The sequence below is a fragment of the Synchiropus splendidus genome, chromosome 2 (assembly GCF_027744825.2).
Source record: "Synchiropus splendidus isolate RoL2022-P1 chromosome 2, RoL_Sspl_1.0, whole genome shotgun sequence".
Lineage (NCBI taxonomy): Eukaryota > Metazoa > Chordata > Actinopteri > Syngnathiformes > Callionymidae > Synchiropus > Synchiropus splendidus.
The window spans coordinates 14,308,323-14,325,699 of NC_071335.1; the positions used below are offsets into that span (position 1 = coordinate 14,308,323).

A 17,377-nucleotide genomic window follows, 5' to 3' on the forward strand; every position below is an offset into this window, starting at 1 on the left:
AAGGGATGTCAAAGAAATATTGAAAGGAGTGATGACTATTTACTGTAGGAATGTTGTTATACTCAAAGTACTTTAAAAAAATGTAGGGATGCAGATATAGCTGAAACAATAATACATAGTTCAAATTGAGGAACATATTATTAAGCAGTTTGTGGCCCCTGGATTTCTTTCGGCCCCACTCAAGTGGCAGCGTTTCAAGACTAAGTCCATCCATGCAAGTGAGCAGACCTTCAGACACTTTCTGCTGAGGTGTTTCTTCTTCATGTGAGTGTCCTGTTCATTGTCTCCAACAGATAAAGCAACAAAGGGTGGGCTGTTGTGGTTTTGGTTTGATAATGACGCTGCTATTTTGTGAGCAGCAGTGCTGTATTTAAGTCAAAGAGGAGCAGAACTGGTGCAGAGGTTTGATGAAGAGTCCGTCTGCAGGTGCAACAATGGCTGTGATGCTTCTCTTGCTGACCTTTGGGGTCGGGCTTGGATCTACAATGGTATGAAGCTGCTCTTGCAACTTTGGTTTTCACAGTCTTCTCGTGCTTTGGCTGAAGTAAATTTTTTAAAATACTAAAACCGAGTCGATATACTTGAAATTTACTTTTTAGATACTGTATTTCATATATTCACGAATTTAATGAAGTATGCTTATGACTTGACTGAAAACTATCAACAAAAATCAGCAACTAATAATAGGTACAGTACTAATGTCATTTTCCTTGAGATATTAACTTTGTTAAAATGTTCAGAACCATATAGGATTGTAGTTCAAGTTTACACTATATGGAAGACATGTTATATATTATATAGTATCGTCTTGCATGGTTCGTATACACCATTTAATTTGCTATATATTGAGAACAACAGTCGCAGCACATCCATTCATAGGGGTTTGACAGTGGAGTAGCCAGGATCTCTCTACAGCACAAGTACATGGTCTGCAACGTACGTATACTCTCTCATACTTAATGCTTCATGCAAGTTGTGTGTTCCCACTCTTTTACAGGATGCTGTTCAGGCACCACTTGACCTGGATCTCGCTCCCAACTCTGTTGACGACATGTATAAAAGATGTGTTACGACAATGGAAAAACTGGCACCTGGGTTGCTGGAAAAAGAAAAAAGTAAGAATTCAAATTTTAAGCAGGCCTGGGATAAAGCACAAGAGAAATTTGGAGCGGAACCCAGAACGGCAGTCAGACAGTTCCTCGACAAGGTCCGCGACACGATCACCGACAAGGCCGCTGGCAAGATCACCGGCGAGATGAGTCTGAAGGAGAAAATGGCCGTCTACGCTTACACTCTTAACCAGCCCCCGCTTTATAAAGAGTTTAATCAGGCTGTGCGCACTGAGGGAGCCTCCTACAGAACCACCTTCCAATATCACGCTCTCCACTTCTACCTGACCACTGCTGTTCAAAGACTCAAATCCATGCAGGGCAGGGGATGTCGTACTGTCTACCGCAGGGTTGGACTCAGCTTTCGCCGAGACGTTGTGAACAAGTCCTTTCGGTTTGGCTCATTCACCTCCAGCAGCATGGACGGCTACGCGAGCCCGACATTTGGTAAAACATGCTTTAAGATTGAGACCTGCTTTGGGGCAGCCATTTCTCAATATTCTGAATTTCCAAATGAACGCGAAGTCCTCATCCCTCCCTACGAGGTCTTTACAGTGACAGCTGTGGGGGAGAACGCTGAACCTACATGTGATGTGGAGTACCAGGTCAAGAGTACTGGAAATACACAGTCGAATTTGAATTGTGCACTTGTCAACAATATTTAGGCGCAAATGCCTTCAAGCCTTCACCGATGTTTGGACTTTGAAATAAAAGAACCAACTGATGAATCGAATGTTGCTTCATGTGTGTCATGCCACTTTACATGCACTGAATTACTTCACCTCACTGACCCTTGTACAGATGGCCACTGACATGTGCTATAGGTAGGCGACGTGTCATATTCTGAGAGGACAGACATCTAAAGCTAGAAAGGTCAAACTAATGCAGAAATCAGAATTGTACTCATGAGTAGATGTGTGACTTTACCTGCACAACGGCCCACATTTATGAAGGCAGATGAGTTGACGCTGTATCCTACATCACTGGTGTCAGGAAAAGTCATGAACTCATTGTTTGTTTTCTTTTTGACCCTCTCATTTGCACACAATGCTTACATCTGGAAAAACAACGCAGTTTGCTTGCACCCGCCTGTAGAAATGTGCCGACTTGTCAAGCGGCTATTTCTGGGAAGTGTTCACTTTTAGAAAACATAACATTGTTTGTATACAACTTTTAAGTGAGTTTCTTTATGCGTGAGCGGAGATGAGCGGAATCCTTTTGCAAATGTAGCTGCTAAGATTTCAGTTTCAGTAGGGCTTGCCATGTGTCTTAAGCTCAAAGACGCCCAAGACATTAAAGATATGAACGTTTTCCTTTTTTTTTTTTTCTGTACCTAGCGAAAATGGGCTTCCATACTTTCAACTGTCAATGCAGCACTGTGAAGGTTTGTGCCTGTTGCCAATTTCTGTGTCGTTGCAAAACAATCCAAACAGAGACGGAAGTTCCACACACAGATGAATGCGCTCTGATACTACTAGAGCAGATGGAGACTGAACCAGTTGACACACAAAAAAGAAAAACTCGGAGACTAGGAGAAGATCCGAAAACAAGGTACCACTGTATTTGACTCGTGAGGTTTGTTGACGAGGCTAAGGGCTCAGTTAGGAATGGTGATTTGTTCATAAAGGTCACTGAGTTGTATTTAACGTCCTATGACCATGGTGACTCCTGAAACTCTTAATGTCACGTTATACTATGGCTTCACCGATTTATTAGCTTTGATATGGGCATTTATGACGTCATCGTGATCAGCAGCTCAAAGGACAAATGTCATTTATATTTTTATCAGATGCTATTTAAAATTAAAATATGAAAAAGACGAAACAAAGCAGGCATTTCTCCGGCGAATGACACTGCTTGTTGTGATGCTGCAGACCCGCCTGCAGCCCTGCAGCCTCATACAGTAGAGCCATCCAGCCATGATGGCGGTCAATACTTCTCCGTCAAGGAGAGTGACAACCAAATTGCAGTTCGCTTAATGTGCAACCACAGAGTCAGCATCTGCGGTAAAACAAGACACTTGGGCTCAAACCGCTGCACCAAATCCAAGTGGTACCGAAAGGGCAACGGAGCAAAAGCAAAGCTAACTGGAGAGAACTGCAGGTGAAACCAAAGCTACAACAGCCCAGTTCTGTTGAAGACCAGAGCTTTCAGCAGCTAATCGTGCACCTGGACCAGATGTACTCATTCCTTGGACATGTCGTTGATGGTCTGTCAGGTTTCAGGTTATTTATTTTATACGATGCACTTTTGTATTGTTGTTTATTTTACTTTAAAAGTTTGTTTTCTACACAGTGTTCAGTGTTATTGTTGTTTAGTAACTTCATGGATTTGATTAAAAGTGACTTTTGTGTGTGATTTAGTTGTGAAGAAAATCATCAAATTCATCAAACTTAAAAATGTAAAAAATAAAAGAAATATTTAATCTAATAACACAAAATAAACAAACAAAAAACAATGTATTTCTATGTTTGCTTTTCCCAAACTTAAGCAGCGGATAAATACAATCTTTCTTTTTTCTGGTTTTTTTTTCTTGCTCAACTTTGTTTATGAACCTGGCAGGAAATGTCACACCATGGAGTCATTACTAAACATTTACAGCGATAACATTACATCTTAGCTAATAAAGTAACATCTTTGCATGTAGCATGAAGCATTGAAAGTCCCAAACTTTAACAATGGCACAGTCTCACCTGCCAGACTGTCGAGAGGTTGGATCAGCTTGCTGTACGGTGAGGTCTTCCCCAGCTCCACCCAGTTACTGTGACTGTAGAAGTCCTGGATGAAGACGCCACTGAATTATTTTTGCAGGAAAAATGTGCAGATTTGGTCGGGTTGCCCCACTAACCTGGGGGGTGTGGCAGATTATGCCGAGGGTCTTGCGGCCCCCGAAGACACTGTTATGCGTCACGCTTTGCTTCACAGCCGATCCGCTTTCAAGAATGACGCGTTCAACTCGATATCATTTTTGGCCCAGTAATGTACTTAAACAGTAACAAAAGATGGGCCAGGTTATGGTTGTCATTCTTGAAAAAAACACACACACAAAACGTTCTGTTGAACTGCAGTTGACCTGCTGCGATGATGTCACGTTCACCCTGGATCTTCTCACCGTGAAAGTGGCGCTCTTTGCTGAGCGCGAGCCGCACCTCCACTAACGTGTTGCTGGAGGTTATGGCGGCCAGAGAAGAGTGGAACTTTGCGGTGGAGAGAATCGAGGAAATGTTTCCAGTTGGCAAACAGGCCTCCTGCACTTTTTCCGGCGTAAGATTGTCATCGATTTATTGGCTCGCAATCGAGTTTGTAAGATACAGATGGTAATAAGGTCCACCAATACTCTGTTGGAGGTTAAGGGTCAAACTGTCATGAGCTATTCAGTTCTGTTTTATTTTGTTCTTCCACGTCCTGTTTTCTAACGTCTCATTCATCTTCATGGAGTCTTTCTGTTCGTCGCCATCAGTTATGAGCAGAATGTACTCATGTATTGCTACTGTGTGTCGTCTCTCCAGGTATTTGTGTGCAGGGAGTCTGGCCTTTAGCTCAGCACGACTCCAGGTTGGACTGGTGGTGGAGCTGGAGATGTGTGAGTCGCTCACAACTGTGAGTGGGAAGTTGCAGTCATCCGCCGCGCCTGTGTCCTCTGTCTGATTCTGTGTACAAGTGGGGAAGAAACCGCGTGTTAATCATTTGGCCACTAGAGGGCGACGTCATACTGGACGAGGATAAAAGGTTGGACCAGCTCTAGTCACTTAAATCCAGCTGTTTATGAGAGACTGTAGTTTATTGTAGTTACTGACCTGCTTCACGCACGAGTGAATATGAGCCTGTGGGCAGATGTGGATGGCATCAGTGCTGTGATGTGACAGATGAAGTGAAGGAAAGGCTAATAATGCCATGATTTATTGATGCCTCTCTAAAATATTTACAGTGGTGTTTGTGTGTGCTTGAGTAGTTTGTGTATTTGGCCACGTCTGGGACTTGATTCATGTGTGTCTTACGTATCACTTCTTGCGCAAAGGTTGCATGTAAAAATAAATAAATAAATAAATGAAAATAAAAATAGTTAATGCTGTTTCACAAACAGTAGGTTCACACCTTTCTCTCAGTTCTACAGGTACTTTGGGTTCCACCTGACTGACATACACCGTGTATACAGAGAACTATGAACCCCACGCAGGTGGATGTTTGTAAAAAGATTTGTTGCTATGAGCTACCGTGTTAAACGGCTGAGACAGGTACCAACATCATTATGCTGTGGTGTGTTCAGGTCCGGCTTGGAAAATCGCCTGCTCCTTCACCTGTGCAAAGGATTGCGGGATGATAGGTTTTGGAAAACTATTATTTTGAACAGATATTATTTAATGTACTTTGGCTTCGCTGTACTGATTATTTTTTTCTTATTTTGTTGTTTTACAGTTTGAAGTCAAAGTTGGGGAGGCCAGAAGGTTTGGAAATGGAAGTACAGGGAAAAAGAAGAAGAGGAAGAAGGTCATGAAGAGTGAGAGTCCATAGGTGAAGGTGTAGGAGGCTGACTCGCTGTGGCAAAAAGCCAAAGACGAAGCATGATTCAATTGCAGGATTCAATAGATGACATCATGAACACATCACATCGTAATCATTTAGTCAAATTTATCAGAAATATTCGTGTACACGTCTCTGTAGGATATAAAATACCATTTGATGAATGAAATAATTGGTGTTCAAACATGGCTCAAACAACAGTGTTGCTTCCGCAGTGTTGTTGTCATTGCAATAGAACCTTAACTGATTTTCATTTCAGGAGCAGACAAAGCAGCAAGCTGCCCCAGAGGAGGTATGTAGTACTGAAGGAGGGAGCGGAGGAAGTGGTGCTCACTGTAGTGGCAGGAGCTGTGGTGGTGGGGGCAGCAGTGGTCAGTGCTCGAGCTTGACCCACACAAGAGCCCACGTTACCCACTCGATCCACAGCGACCAACTCCACACTCTGGAAACAGCAGGAGGCGCTATAGGAAGCCACAGTGATGTTCTCGCCTCCTGCGCCGGAGACAGAGCTGACGTTGAGTGTCCCGTTGCCTTGGCGGAGTCGAACGCTGTCGATGCCAGTGCCATTGATGCCATCAGTGATGTTGGCGATGAATTCCCACTGTGATGAGGAACACGAGTGGCTGGGGCAGCTGGCTCTGCTGACCACCTGGCACACTGGCCGGTCAACGTCCGTCACCTGAGGACGACAAGCCGAAGATGCTCACGCTCACATTGTTGAGCTTCTGACTCAGCACCACCAACAACAGCATGAAAAAGAATCATTTGTCAATTTTCCAATGAAGGAAGGCTTCTGATCCTGTCTGAGCCATTAACCAGAATGTGGAACTGCTGCGTAATACGGAAGTGTTGTTGAGAAAGATCTTTGCCTGGGAATCAAGAAATGTCGATGCAAGATAAAATAAATGTCAGATCATTTGGCCCCTTGTGTCTCTGGTGTTGGACTCCCCTGGCAAAAGTGAACTAGACTCAATAGCTCTCTGCCTGAATAACATGAATTGTCTGAGAAACAGAATATTCTTCTCACAGCTCGACACACGTTTACACGTTCCTCACCTTGGCAGTGATGGAGAACCGCACCACAGCGTAGTTGATGTCACTAGCATCTGCGTTTTCTGCCTCAATAGTCAGAGTCAGGTCAGAGCCTGATGCAGCACTGGAGGGCACCGTTACGGTGATGGTGCCATTGGCTTTCCCTCCGCTTCCAGCCTCAACAGTAACAGAGCTGGGTGAGGAAGATGGGAAGCTGCGGTCGTTGTTGGATCGTACTTTGAACGTCCCTGTCGCAGACTCATTGACCACTCCGTTGGCCATGGAGGCAACCGTGAAAGGTATGGAGATGGTGGATCCTGGTTCAATGCTGGTGTTGCTCACGTCGGCCTATAATGCAGACGCTTGAAGGTTAGAGACTGGGTGTGGAGTGGTTTGTTTCGCAAGAGTTTTCATGCTCAAGTGAGCTCTGATGCTACTTCACAAATCATGAGGTCAAGAGCAGATGGAGACAGAACCGTTTGACACACTCAAAAGAAAAACTTTAAGGCAGATGTTGAAGGTACTAAACTATCAAAGGTAGAAGCTAGCAAACGTCAGCTACAGCTGTGAGCCTGTAGAGCCGGTCCCACCTGGACATCATATGGGAAATCTGTAACATATTACAAGCGAGATCAGAAAATAGCTTTTATCTCTCCATTGACTCCCGCTCATATATTTTGTCAACTTTAGGTCCCATGATGCAGAAGTCGAGGGGCGTGACTTTGGCTCCCCATGGTTGACTGAAGGATAACTCACGGTGACAGAGATGCTGGAAGTCTTCATCTGTGTGGAGGCTTGTCTCTGGAAGCTGCTCGCTGATGCCCTGGATATGGAACCGCTCTCTTCCCCATTCAGACGCACCACATACTCTCCTGCCGGGACATTGTTGAACCGTGCTAGAAAGGTGCCGCCACCTAAAGACTGGAGTGAAATACAAGTCATGCACTGCTGCATCACTTGCCTGCCACAGAAAAGAAGTGAAAATCCTGATGATGGCACTCCATCCCTTTCATGTTCTGTTTTGAACGACTATTTCAATGAAATCTCACACTACTAAGCCAAGAGCGCCACCTACTGAGCTCTGAAAATAAGGAATCCTCATCTGCCAGTCACCACTGCTAAGCAAATATGAACTGGAAGAAGGTTTTTGTCCTCTATCAAAGCCCAATGAAATTGTGTGCTCTGTTTAATGTTTTAATGGAAATAACAATGTTAAACTGGAACTCCGAAGACTATTCACTATTAAGCTGTGTCAAGCAAAGATGCAACAAGCCTTGGACTCATCAAAACCACCTCATATATTACAGATTCTGAATCTCCTTTCCAGGTATTATCACATGACAGTGCAGTCATAACTTCTCTGCTGGAACTCAGTGAAAGCAGGACTCACCTCCAGTGTTCCATTAACTTGTGTTGGCCCTGAGCTGTCAAAAAGAGTGACCTCTGTGACCTTCACCGAGTCGCTTCCAGTCACTGTGATCATGAGGCTGATATTCCCTCCTGTAGTAGGGCAAGAGATTTGCCATAAGTTAAGACATGGAGCGACACAGAAACCCAATGAACTCTCTCTGACCTGCGAAAGGTCGTCCCTCCTTCAGACTGAAGTCCCCATGAGCTCCTTCAAACACCTCCACAAGGTTAAAGATGAAGTTCACTGAGCTCTGACCTGAATAGATCACGGAACTATTAACATGCAAGATGACCTGAAATAGTCATGCAGTTGCCGTACCTGTCACTTTAACAGAGTAGGGGTCGTTTGAATTCACGCTGACTTCCCATAATCCTGTTTGGTTGCCGGTGCTGAGGCTCAGACGCCTGAGGTTTCCTGCGGTTGTCATTGATGCCAGTGGGCCACTGGTCTCACTAGACGTCTGAGATGCACCTAGAATCACATGAGACGTTGTCACTCTGATCAACATTTCCAACAGCAGGAAATGATCTGGTTTCACCCAATTTTCCAGAGAGAGGTGGGCGATATGGCAAAGTGACCAATGAGAAGGTGTTGACGATCTACCAACGTGAGGAGACCACATGGATTCGGTCAAATTGTTTCTAGACACGATAGATCTATGCTGATGTGTTGGCTCGACCATCAGTCGCAGTAGTTCTAGTTGTTTTTGCGACTCTAACTTGACCACACACCTGCAAGACAGAACGATGGAGTCTTCCTTGTTGGACCCGTGACACCAAAAACTGTCTAATCTGTCACTTGAAAACTTGACTGACACTTGTAGACAACCAAGGTTTAGTCTGTGGTTTAAAAGCTGGCTATACACTAAATGCGGCACCAAATAAATGCGCTCCAAAATGTGAAGAGAAAGAATCACTGTTGTTACGAAGCTGAGGCAAAGAATGTTAAAGATGAAAATTCCCCAAACTTGAATAAAATCACGCAAAAGAGATTGTGATAAAATCGAAACAGTCATTTCAAATAAATAAATCCTGATATATTTTTGCCATATTCTCCACTGCTTTCTGGAGACATTTTTAAACAGACACATTTCAGATTTGTATCTGCAAATAGCATGACAAAATAGCTGATATTTTCTTCATAAAGGTTGAAAAACACTGCTTCAGAGGTCAGGAAAGGGTCTGCAGAGGTAGGTGGCTGGAGTGGTGTGGTCAGTAGCCAGTGAGAATGGTAGTCTTATACTGAGGAAATATAGTGTCCCTATTCTTCGACTTGACTTCATACATTCATTCATTCATTTCTCTCGTATTTGACGATTTCTCCCATGGCGAAAGTGGACTTCTGCATCCTGTACTGACGACAACTGTTCAGCGTTGCTTGTTGTCGCTTTTTCGATTAGATGAAGCACATGCCTCGCTTTCTGTGGCAGCGTGACACAACCAGAAAAAAAAAAGAGGTTGGGTGGGTTCACCTAACCCCAACCTCACATCCAAGACAATCACTTCTGCTAGCGAGTCAACATGCCATGGTCATGGCTGCCTTTGTCATCGCGCACCAGTCCACTTTCCCAACGTCAATATATTAAGCCACATTTTGTCACTAACATGCATTCTGAAACATACTATATCAGTGAAGTTCCATGATCTTATTCTTCCAGCTAATTCGGTGTCTCAAATCACCTGAGGGACTCGTAAGGATGAAAGTCAGCGATGAGGCTCCTGTGATGTAGGCCGTCAGGTTTTGAAGTGACTCGTCAACAGTAAACGTAAAAGTATCTGGACTTCCAGGCTTCTTCACTGCCTGAAAAACTGTCACCTGAAAGGGCCACAACGGCAGGTTTACAAAACCACCACAGCATTGTTTTAGGGTCACGATAAAGTACCCACCACTGCACTGGCGGACGAGTCCTGTATCACAGCTGTTGCAGCTGCAAGGTCAGACTTAGAGCCCTCGATGGTTTGACCACCACTGGCTCTGGCCAGGTCACGGTAAAGCTCAACGCCTGCTGGACCAATTGAACGTGGGGCCACACCCTGGCTGTCCCTGCGCCGTCGTCTTGCAAATACGCTCGTCAACATGAACGTCACCTGAATTTGGTTGAAAAAAAGGGGTTGCAAAGATGGTAGTTTGATAGTAACAGATGACCTTTGATGTCATTCTGTTTTTATTTTTAAACAGCGTTGCCTACCTCAATTGTATTAGCATCATTATCAGCAGCATTTCCATTGGAAAACAATGGATGTAAATAGTCAATGAAACATGTTCCAGTCACTTTTTAAATATCTCCGCTCCCACAATCTTATCCATGCATGTGTTTCCCAGAATCCTTTTTCAAAGTGCAACCTTGGACGATCGGATGGAATCGACTCACCACAGACTTGGTGCTCTCGATCAGTGCAGTGATTGTGCTTTTCAGATCAGCGTCTTTAGCAGGAGCATCGGTGAAGACAAAAATGTCAGAGGAAGGTGGCGCTGCCGTCAGGGCCAGCTACAAACCATAAAACATGTATCTTGGTTATTTTACGCACATGATTGAACAACAGCACCAGGCTCAAAGTGACTGGATGGCAACATGTCCATCAAACTCAACTGTCGTTTGTCCCGCCCCTTCTGCCCTCTTCATCAGTCAGGAACACGTTTGCAAGTGATGGATAGATGAGGTTTCATGAAACAGTATCGCAGGGTTGAGGAAACAGTGTCCTAATTTTCAGAGGCCACTAGATGGCGCTCTTGGTTTAGAAATAATATGTGGTTTCATTGAATTAGTTGTTCAAGTCCAAACATTTTGGCCTCTGAAAATCATGAAACTGTTTCATGAAACCTCATCCACCCTTCAGTCCTGTGTCAACATATTGAAAGAAACATGTTGGGCATCTAAACAACTAAACATTAAAAATATATTGTACATAAAGTAACCTATTAAAGTATTGTGGATGCATTAACAATAACACAAAGAAACACTGTAACAGAAGATATAAATAAATACACTGCTCTTTAAATGGAAGATTGACAGTTTTGACAACCTGTAATCCAGACAAACACATCTCGGGGTTGTCCCCTCCTCCACTGGCAGTCAGTTTGTTAATGCTGGCTTTGAAGATTTCTGCATCAGTTGTCGTCACTAGAGGTCCAAAACCTGTCAAACCATGCAACTCAGTGTTGACGTGAATGAAGCAGACGTTTGTGTCCATATGATGCTTGTATCGCAGAGGCAAATTCACTCACCCGGGTCATTGAAAGGCACCAGTATGTAGGCAGACGGCTCCTGGGACGTTCCCTTCTTCCTGTCAATGATGTCAAAAGAAACTCTCTTTGCCTCGGCGATGTCATCGCTCATGCTGCCTGTGGTGTCGATGACGAAACACAGCACGGAGGACTGGGAGAGGCCCACCAATCTGCAGGCGGAGCAAGAGTCCCGCATCACTTATTGTATTGACAGGAGGTTTACACATTCTCAGCTCGTACTGGAGAAAAGCCTTGTCGCCCACGGCCAATCTGATGTCCCCCAAAAGTTCTATGGTTGCCTTCACAGCCAGATCGGCTGCCTTGGGGTGAAGTGAACCGTGGCTGGACCCCATTGTATCCTTGTTTATTCCCCCAACCGGGTCCCGTCTGCTCGTCCTATCAAAAAACCCACCGTGGCTGCATTTCCCTTTGTAGAAAACAGATATACATTATTGTTTATCAAGGCAGTGATACTGTTTTGAGACTGTCGAATTTGGACTGAAACACGTGTTACCTGGAGGTTTCACTGAGGAGAACAGGCTAAAATAACCAGTCGTGATGAGTCCCAGGTTCAGCAGCTCCGGCAGAATGTTGTCATCACAACTATCTCCTGCGCAGTTTCTACAGGTGGGAACATCAGGACCTGCAGCAAAAATGCAAATAGGTTAATAACACCAAAACACTTTAACAGTCAAGAGTTTTTGCACTTTCATTCCATTTGACCAAACCTAGCACAGTGATCCACTGACTTCTCAGTTGCACCCTCTGGTGGTTTGATGCAATGAATATGACTCGTTTGGTTTATTGATGAGCGTAAGAACTCAGCTGAAATGTAAAAATAGCGTTTAAAAGCGAACAGAGTAACTCCCTAAAGTCATTCTCTCACTTTCATTTGGTTTAAACCGTTATGTCATGTGTTTACTTTATCATTGCTCGCATGACGACGCCACTCAGTCCACCAGATTAAACAAAATAAATGAATCAATAAATACATGTTCCTGATAAAACTCAGTTATATGATAATGTTGAATAAAGAAAAACAAAAAACCAAACAAAACAAACAGGTTTTGTTCCTTGATTTGCAGTGATCCATTGAAGCGCAGTGTCAACATGTGATGCAGAATGCTGATCTTGTCAACATTGGATGGAAAAGTCAGTGATGCACACAGCATCTGACGCCTCCAGACAGTGGTGGGCAAACCGGTCTTCAATGAGCCAGTGGTGCAGGATTTCTGCATTTAGTTTCATTCAGTTTTCAGCAGGAGTGATGTGCTCTCTTTTGTGTGATCCACTTTAAAACCTGTCCGCTGCATTCTGAACCAGCTGCAGGACAGACTCCTCCCAAGAAACATGCATGTGTTTCCATGCATGTTTCTCCAAGTGGCTGAAGGTAGAACAGAGTACAACGCTCATAGTGCTCTTGGACATGTTAGATTTAAACCACCTGAGCGCAGACCCAGCGATGCCCACAGAGTGGAGGAGGCGCTAAATTCAAATGTTGTGATCGACCGTAGCAAAAGCAGCAGTAAGATCCAGCAGAACACAATGTTCTCCAGCACCACAGGTTAAGAATATTAAAAACGCTCAACAATGCAGATTATGTGCTGTGATGGGACCTAAAACCATACCGAAAACCCTATAAAATATTAAAATCGACAAGAAATAATTTCGGTTGCAGTAAACTATATTTCCCAGAATTTTGGAGAGGAATGGTAACTTGGAGATGGGCCTATAATTTGCCAGGACAGAACAACCCAGACCAGGTTTTTTGGCATGGTTAAAACTTTTCAGAAGCCAGGCTTCTATTAATAATTTGAAGTCCACCGAACCAATCGCTGGGGGAAAATCTCTGAGTCGATGTGATGGCACAACATCATGACGGGATCCAGATGGTTTCATGTGTCTGACCACTTTTTCTAGAACAGTCACAGTTACAGGTTCAAACCGGTTAAAAGTGGCAGGACCTAAGACAGCAACAGATGGTCAAGTCTGTGACCGCTGTGGTGGTGGCAACTTTATCAATAAAAAAATCCAAAAACAAGTCACAAGTGTCAGAGGTTGAGTGTGAGCAGGCGGTCTGTGGTGCATTAGGAATTGAAGGTTTTGAACAGGACACGTGGATTGCAGTTTTTAATAGAGATGACTGCAGCCTCATATATGACTGACCAGTGGTCACATCAATTCTGGCACTCAAAGTCAGAGAGAAACTCCTTACTGCACTAGGGTGGGCGGTAGATGGCAACGTAGAACACAGCATTGTTACGTCCTACTTTGAAAGAAGTCGCCTCAAAGCTGTTGCTCACCCTTTCACTTAAGAACAATTCCTTGCACTCCAAGTCCTTTTTCAAACCATTGCCGTTCGTCCTCCTCGGCCTGATGTCCATGGGGAGTGAAAATAGTCACTGTTTTCAGGAAGCCACTCTGACAGTGTGCCAGTGTCTCACAGAGAAAATTCAGGTGACGCGAGTTAAAGAAATCCCAAACACCAAACCTTGATCAGACAGGAGCCTGGGTATTAGTAGTTTCTGAGCCGGGGGCAGTGGCTGTAGATCACTAGGATCAGCACCACACATTGGTGCCATCTTGGATCTCCTTTGGATTATTATTATTATTTTTTCTGATGACATTTTTCTTTCCCAAATTGCTTTACCTGGCAGATATGGATCTCCATAAAACATTTTAACAAGCTAAAGTACGTCTTCAAACACAAGTCATGTATGGATCCGTGACAAACAGGTCTGTGAGGTTTTCAAGTCACGGAAGGAAAGTCCCAAACACAGTCTCACCTGCCAGATTGTCCAGAGGTTGGTCAGGTTGGATCAGCTTGCTGTACGGTGAGGTCTTCCCCAGCTCCACCCAGTTGCTGTGACTGTAGAAGTCCTGGATGAAGACGCCAATACATTATTTTAGCAGCAAAAATGTGCAGAGTTGGTCGGGTTGCTCTTCCACTAACCTGGAGGGTGTGGCAGGTAGCGCCAAGGGTCCGGCGACCTGCTATGAAGTCCTCTTGCTTCACACTTCGCTTCACAGCAGCCACACCTTCAACAGCCGATCAGCAAAGAGTGAAATGTTAAATGCAACATTCATTGCTCATGCAATGTACCTACAAGTAAACAGTGATAGCCAGATGACCAGTGACTGTTGGTACCATCTTTATATTCAGTATCAACAAATGAGGAGCAATACATCTCTGAAGATGCTTTACTAAGAAGATCACCACATATTTAAAGACTGAAAAAGAACAAAACACTCTGTGAATGTGACTCTACGAAGTGTAGTCTTGACTCTAGAACTATAATTTCAGGTCATTTGGATTTATTCATCCGCTTCTTGTTTGGCACTATACTATACTATACTATAAAAAGATTATGGTAAAAAAGGCTATTGTGAGGGTAAGTTGACCTGTTGTGATGATGTCACGTCCACCCTGGATGGTCTCGTCGTCAAAGTGGCGCACTGCGCTGAGCATGTACACCTGGTCCACTAACGCGTTGCTCAAGGTCATGGTGTGAAGAGAAGTGTGGAACATGACGGTGGAGAGAATAGAGGAGTCTTTTCCTGATGGCAAACAGGCCTCCTGCACTCTTTCCGGCGTAAGGCTGTCGTCGATCTGAAACAAAGAGGCGCTGGATGTACAGAGCTTTGCGGGATACAGAGGGTGGTTAGGAACTCCAATACATGGTCCAAAGTTAAGAGAAAAGCCAGCGAACAGTTTCTCTCTCGTGTACACTGGACCACACTCACCATCCTCATTCTTGGTGTTTCACCTGATGTGTGAAGGTCCTATTTCCACTTACAGTCAGGCTGAAGTCTCGACCCTCGGCGGCAGCCATGTCCCGGCAGACCTCGGCCGTCTTTTGGAGGACTGCACGAATGGTGATTTCCCGATGGGTGGTTGAATCTTTTGAAAACATTGGTTTAAATCCTTGGGCGACGCTGGCCAGAGAGAGCAGGAGCGCTGCCAGCAGGAGCATGGCTGTCCGTCTGGATAGGAGTCTTATACCAATGACACGACATGTCCTTTTTATTTATGGGGTTGATGCGGTAGACATGAGTCAAGCATGAAGCATGACAAGTGACAGCACATTATTTTTAGCACAATCTTACCTGACAGGTTGTTGAGAGGTTGATCAAGTTGGATCAGTTTACTGCACAGATTAAAGATTACTGTACAGGTGCTCGGCGAGGACGTCAACAACTTATATTTAGCAGCAGAAATGCACAGATTTGCTCGGGTTGTTCTTCCACTGCTGGTTGCTGACGCTCCCGCACGCTGCCACAGGACAGCGAAAGCAAGCACCAGATCACCCAGCAGTGATATAGTGATAGTTTTAAACAAGTCTTTGACAGGCCCTTGTCATTGCCCTTGGCTGATGTATGCTCAGTTTGAGGCAGTGTGAAATATTATTGGACACAGACCAGCCACACCTGTATTAACAGTTTTCTTAACAGAGAGAGAGAAAGCTTGAGTTCTCCAATGAGGGGCAGCCTTTTCATCCTGGATTCAATACATGACTCCTGCAACCTGTCAGATGGAATGAGATCGAATAACTGCCATAGACATCCATTTTCACAATCCGTTTCAGGGGAGTCACAGGGAGTACCTCCGGTTTGGACCAGAGTGGCGAGTGTATCAATGTGCTCATCTGCTGTTTGAGTGCTCCCCACACCTTTTCCTAGGCCATTTAAAGGAAACCACTAAGGGGCCAGGGTCTGCAGCTCCTGACATGCTTGGATGCAACTGGTAATGGAGCTCATTGCGCTCCTCGGGTTCAGGGTAAATCTTTCCAATAGCAACTTGCACTGTCGGGTCAGGCCTGTCTTCTCCTCCTTGGCTACTTGGCTCACTTCTTCTCTCTGATCTCCAGGCAGCTGGGGGCTCCTGACTGGTCAGTGATGTCCCTCCTGACCACTTTTTTAGGGTCTAGCTCTTGTCTTGGTCTCGAATGCAGTCTTTTCTCAGTCTTGGACTCACCGAGGTGATTTGTAAGTATAGTTGGTAAAGTTACGATTCTAGGTTTTTGTACTGTTTTGTTGAGGGTTTTTTTTTCTGTGACATTTAATTCAGGGGTCCAAACTGATCCACCAAAGCCGCAGGGGGTGTTTCAGGTTGTTTCAGCTAACACCTGATTGGTTAACCAATGTGCGTTTGTTTCACTGAAACAAAATCCCGCACCCACTGCGGTCTTGTCTCAGTCTTGATACCCCATAATGTCTTGGTCTGTGTGTGTGGTCAGTGGACGGATCAGCTGTGCCTTTGCTTGTGTGGCGATGGCAGTGGTTGAACGACCCATGTGGTGGCCCCAGGAACCTGAGGTGAGGCCCACCTTCTCAGTTCTTATTCAGGGTTTGGGACACTCAATAGTTCTGGGGTTCATGCTGACACCTCCATCTGGCAGGCTAAGCAGAGTTCATAAACACATCGTGACCAAGCGTTTTTCTGTAGCAACTTTACCAAATAAAATGGTTCATCTTTAGGATCGTAAGTAGGTGGCCATTTGTTCTTCTTTTTTTCTTCCTCTTCTTTGTCTTTCAGCATTTCTTATCAGGGTTTGACGCAACAAATCTTAATTTAGTTCATCTTTTCCGTGAGACAGGTCCTCTGCCTGTCTTCCTCCGTGGCCACTAGATTATATCACGGTAGAAACTCTTGATCCATGACTGTTGAAGACATGAAATGGTTCAGAAAATGTCATAGTTAGATGGAAATATTTCAAATGAGTGAACTGCACCTCATCCAATATAACCATTGAGAAAGAGTCAGGGTCTCTACGCTGCCGCTAAAGTGAACTGGGAGTGGAGTGAGCGTGTCAACACGCAGCCAGGTGTCTGCTGAAGCTATGCTCTGTTGTACGATCATCCACATGAAACCGCCAGATTAAAAGCAGTGACTGTAGTCTGAGTGAAAACTCAAACTGAAGTGACTAAAACTCTGGAGAAATGTGAGTTGAAATAAAAAAAAGAGATCTTGATTCATAGCGCATGTGACGTGAAAGGTCACAAGATGCTTAACATAAAAACAAGATTAAAATCAATACAGGACACATAAGAATCAGGTAAGTTAAACAGACAGACAAGC

General features: G+C 44.5%; 2 protein-coding genes across 2 annotated transcripts; one reads left to right on the forward strand and one right to left on the reverse strand.

Moving 5' to 3' along the window:
- The first annotated feature begins 413 nt into the window (after positions 1-413).
- On the forward strand, positions 414-1,817 carry LOC128754440 (ecto-ADP-ribosyltransferase 5-like). Its single transcript, XM_053857064.1, has 2 exons — positions 414-488; positions 998-1,817. Exons 1-2 carry the CDS (start codon positions 435-437, stop codon positions 1,772-1,774), a joined length of 831 nt encoding a protein of 276 aa, XP_053713039.1. The 5' UTR covers positions 414-434; the 3' UTR covers positions 1,775-1,817.
- A 1,839-nt stretch (positions 1,818-3,656) lies between these two features.
- Positions 3,657-16,508, reverse strand: LOC128753321 (von Willebrand factor A domain-containing protein 7-like). Its single transcript, XM_053854906.1, has 21 exons — positions 16,504-16,508; positions 15,096-15,294; positions 14,701-14,908; positions 14,252-14,337; positions 14,085-14,178; positions 11,813-11,941; positions 11,539-11,725; positions 11,299-11,468; positions 11,097-11,209; positions 10,445-10,561; positions 9,960-10,160; positions 9,753-9,888; positions 8,392-8,544; positions 8,236-8,328; positions 8,053-8,162; positions 7,419-7,583; positions 6,687-7,010; positions 5,965-6,309; positions 4,527-4,759; positions 3,803-3,903; positions 3,657-3,664 (listed from the first exon to the last, which is right to left on the reverse strand). The coding sequence occupies exons 1-21, from the start codon at positions 16,506-16,508 to the stop codon at positions 3,657-3,659; spliced, it is 3,177 nt and encodes a 1,058-aa protein (XP_053710881.1).
- Positions 16,509-17,377: the final 869 nt, after the last annotated feature.

What these genes read in the sequence shown, in the direction of transcription:
- LOC128753321 (XM_053854906.1), bottom strand. An exon ending in GTCGAGACTTCAGCCTGACT is followed by an intron (nt 14,909 to 15,095) that starts GTAAGTGGAAAT and finishes TCTTTGTTTCAG; the next exon opens with ATCGACGACAGCCTTACGCC. An exon ending in GGAGGGACGACCTTTCGCAG is followed by an intron (nt 8,163 to 8,235) that starts GTCAGAGAGAGT and finishes GCCCTACTACAG; the next exon opens with GAGGGAATATCAGCCTCATG.
- LOC128754440 (XM_053857064.1), top strand. Translation starts at nt 435, where the DNA reads ATGGCTGTGATGCTTCTCTTGCTGACCTTTGGGGTCGGGCTTGGATCT. An exon ending in TCGGGCTTGGATCTACAATG is followed by an intron (nt 489 to 997) that starts GTATGAAGCTGC and finishes ACTCTTTTACAG; the next exon opens with GATGCTGTTCAGGCACCACT.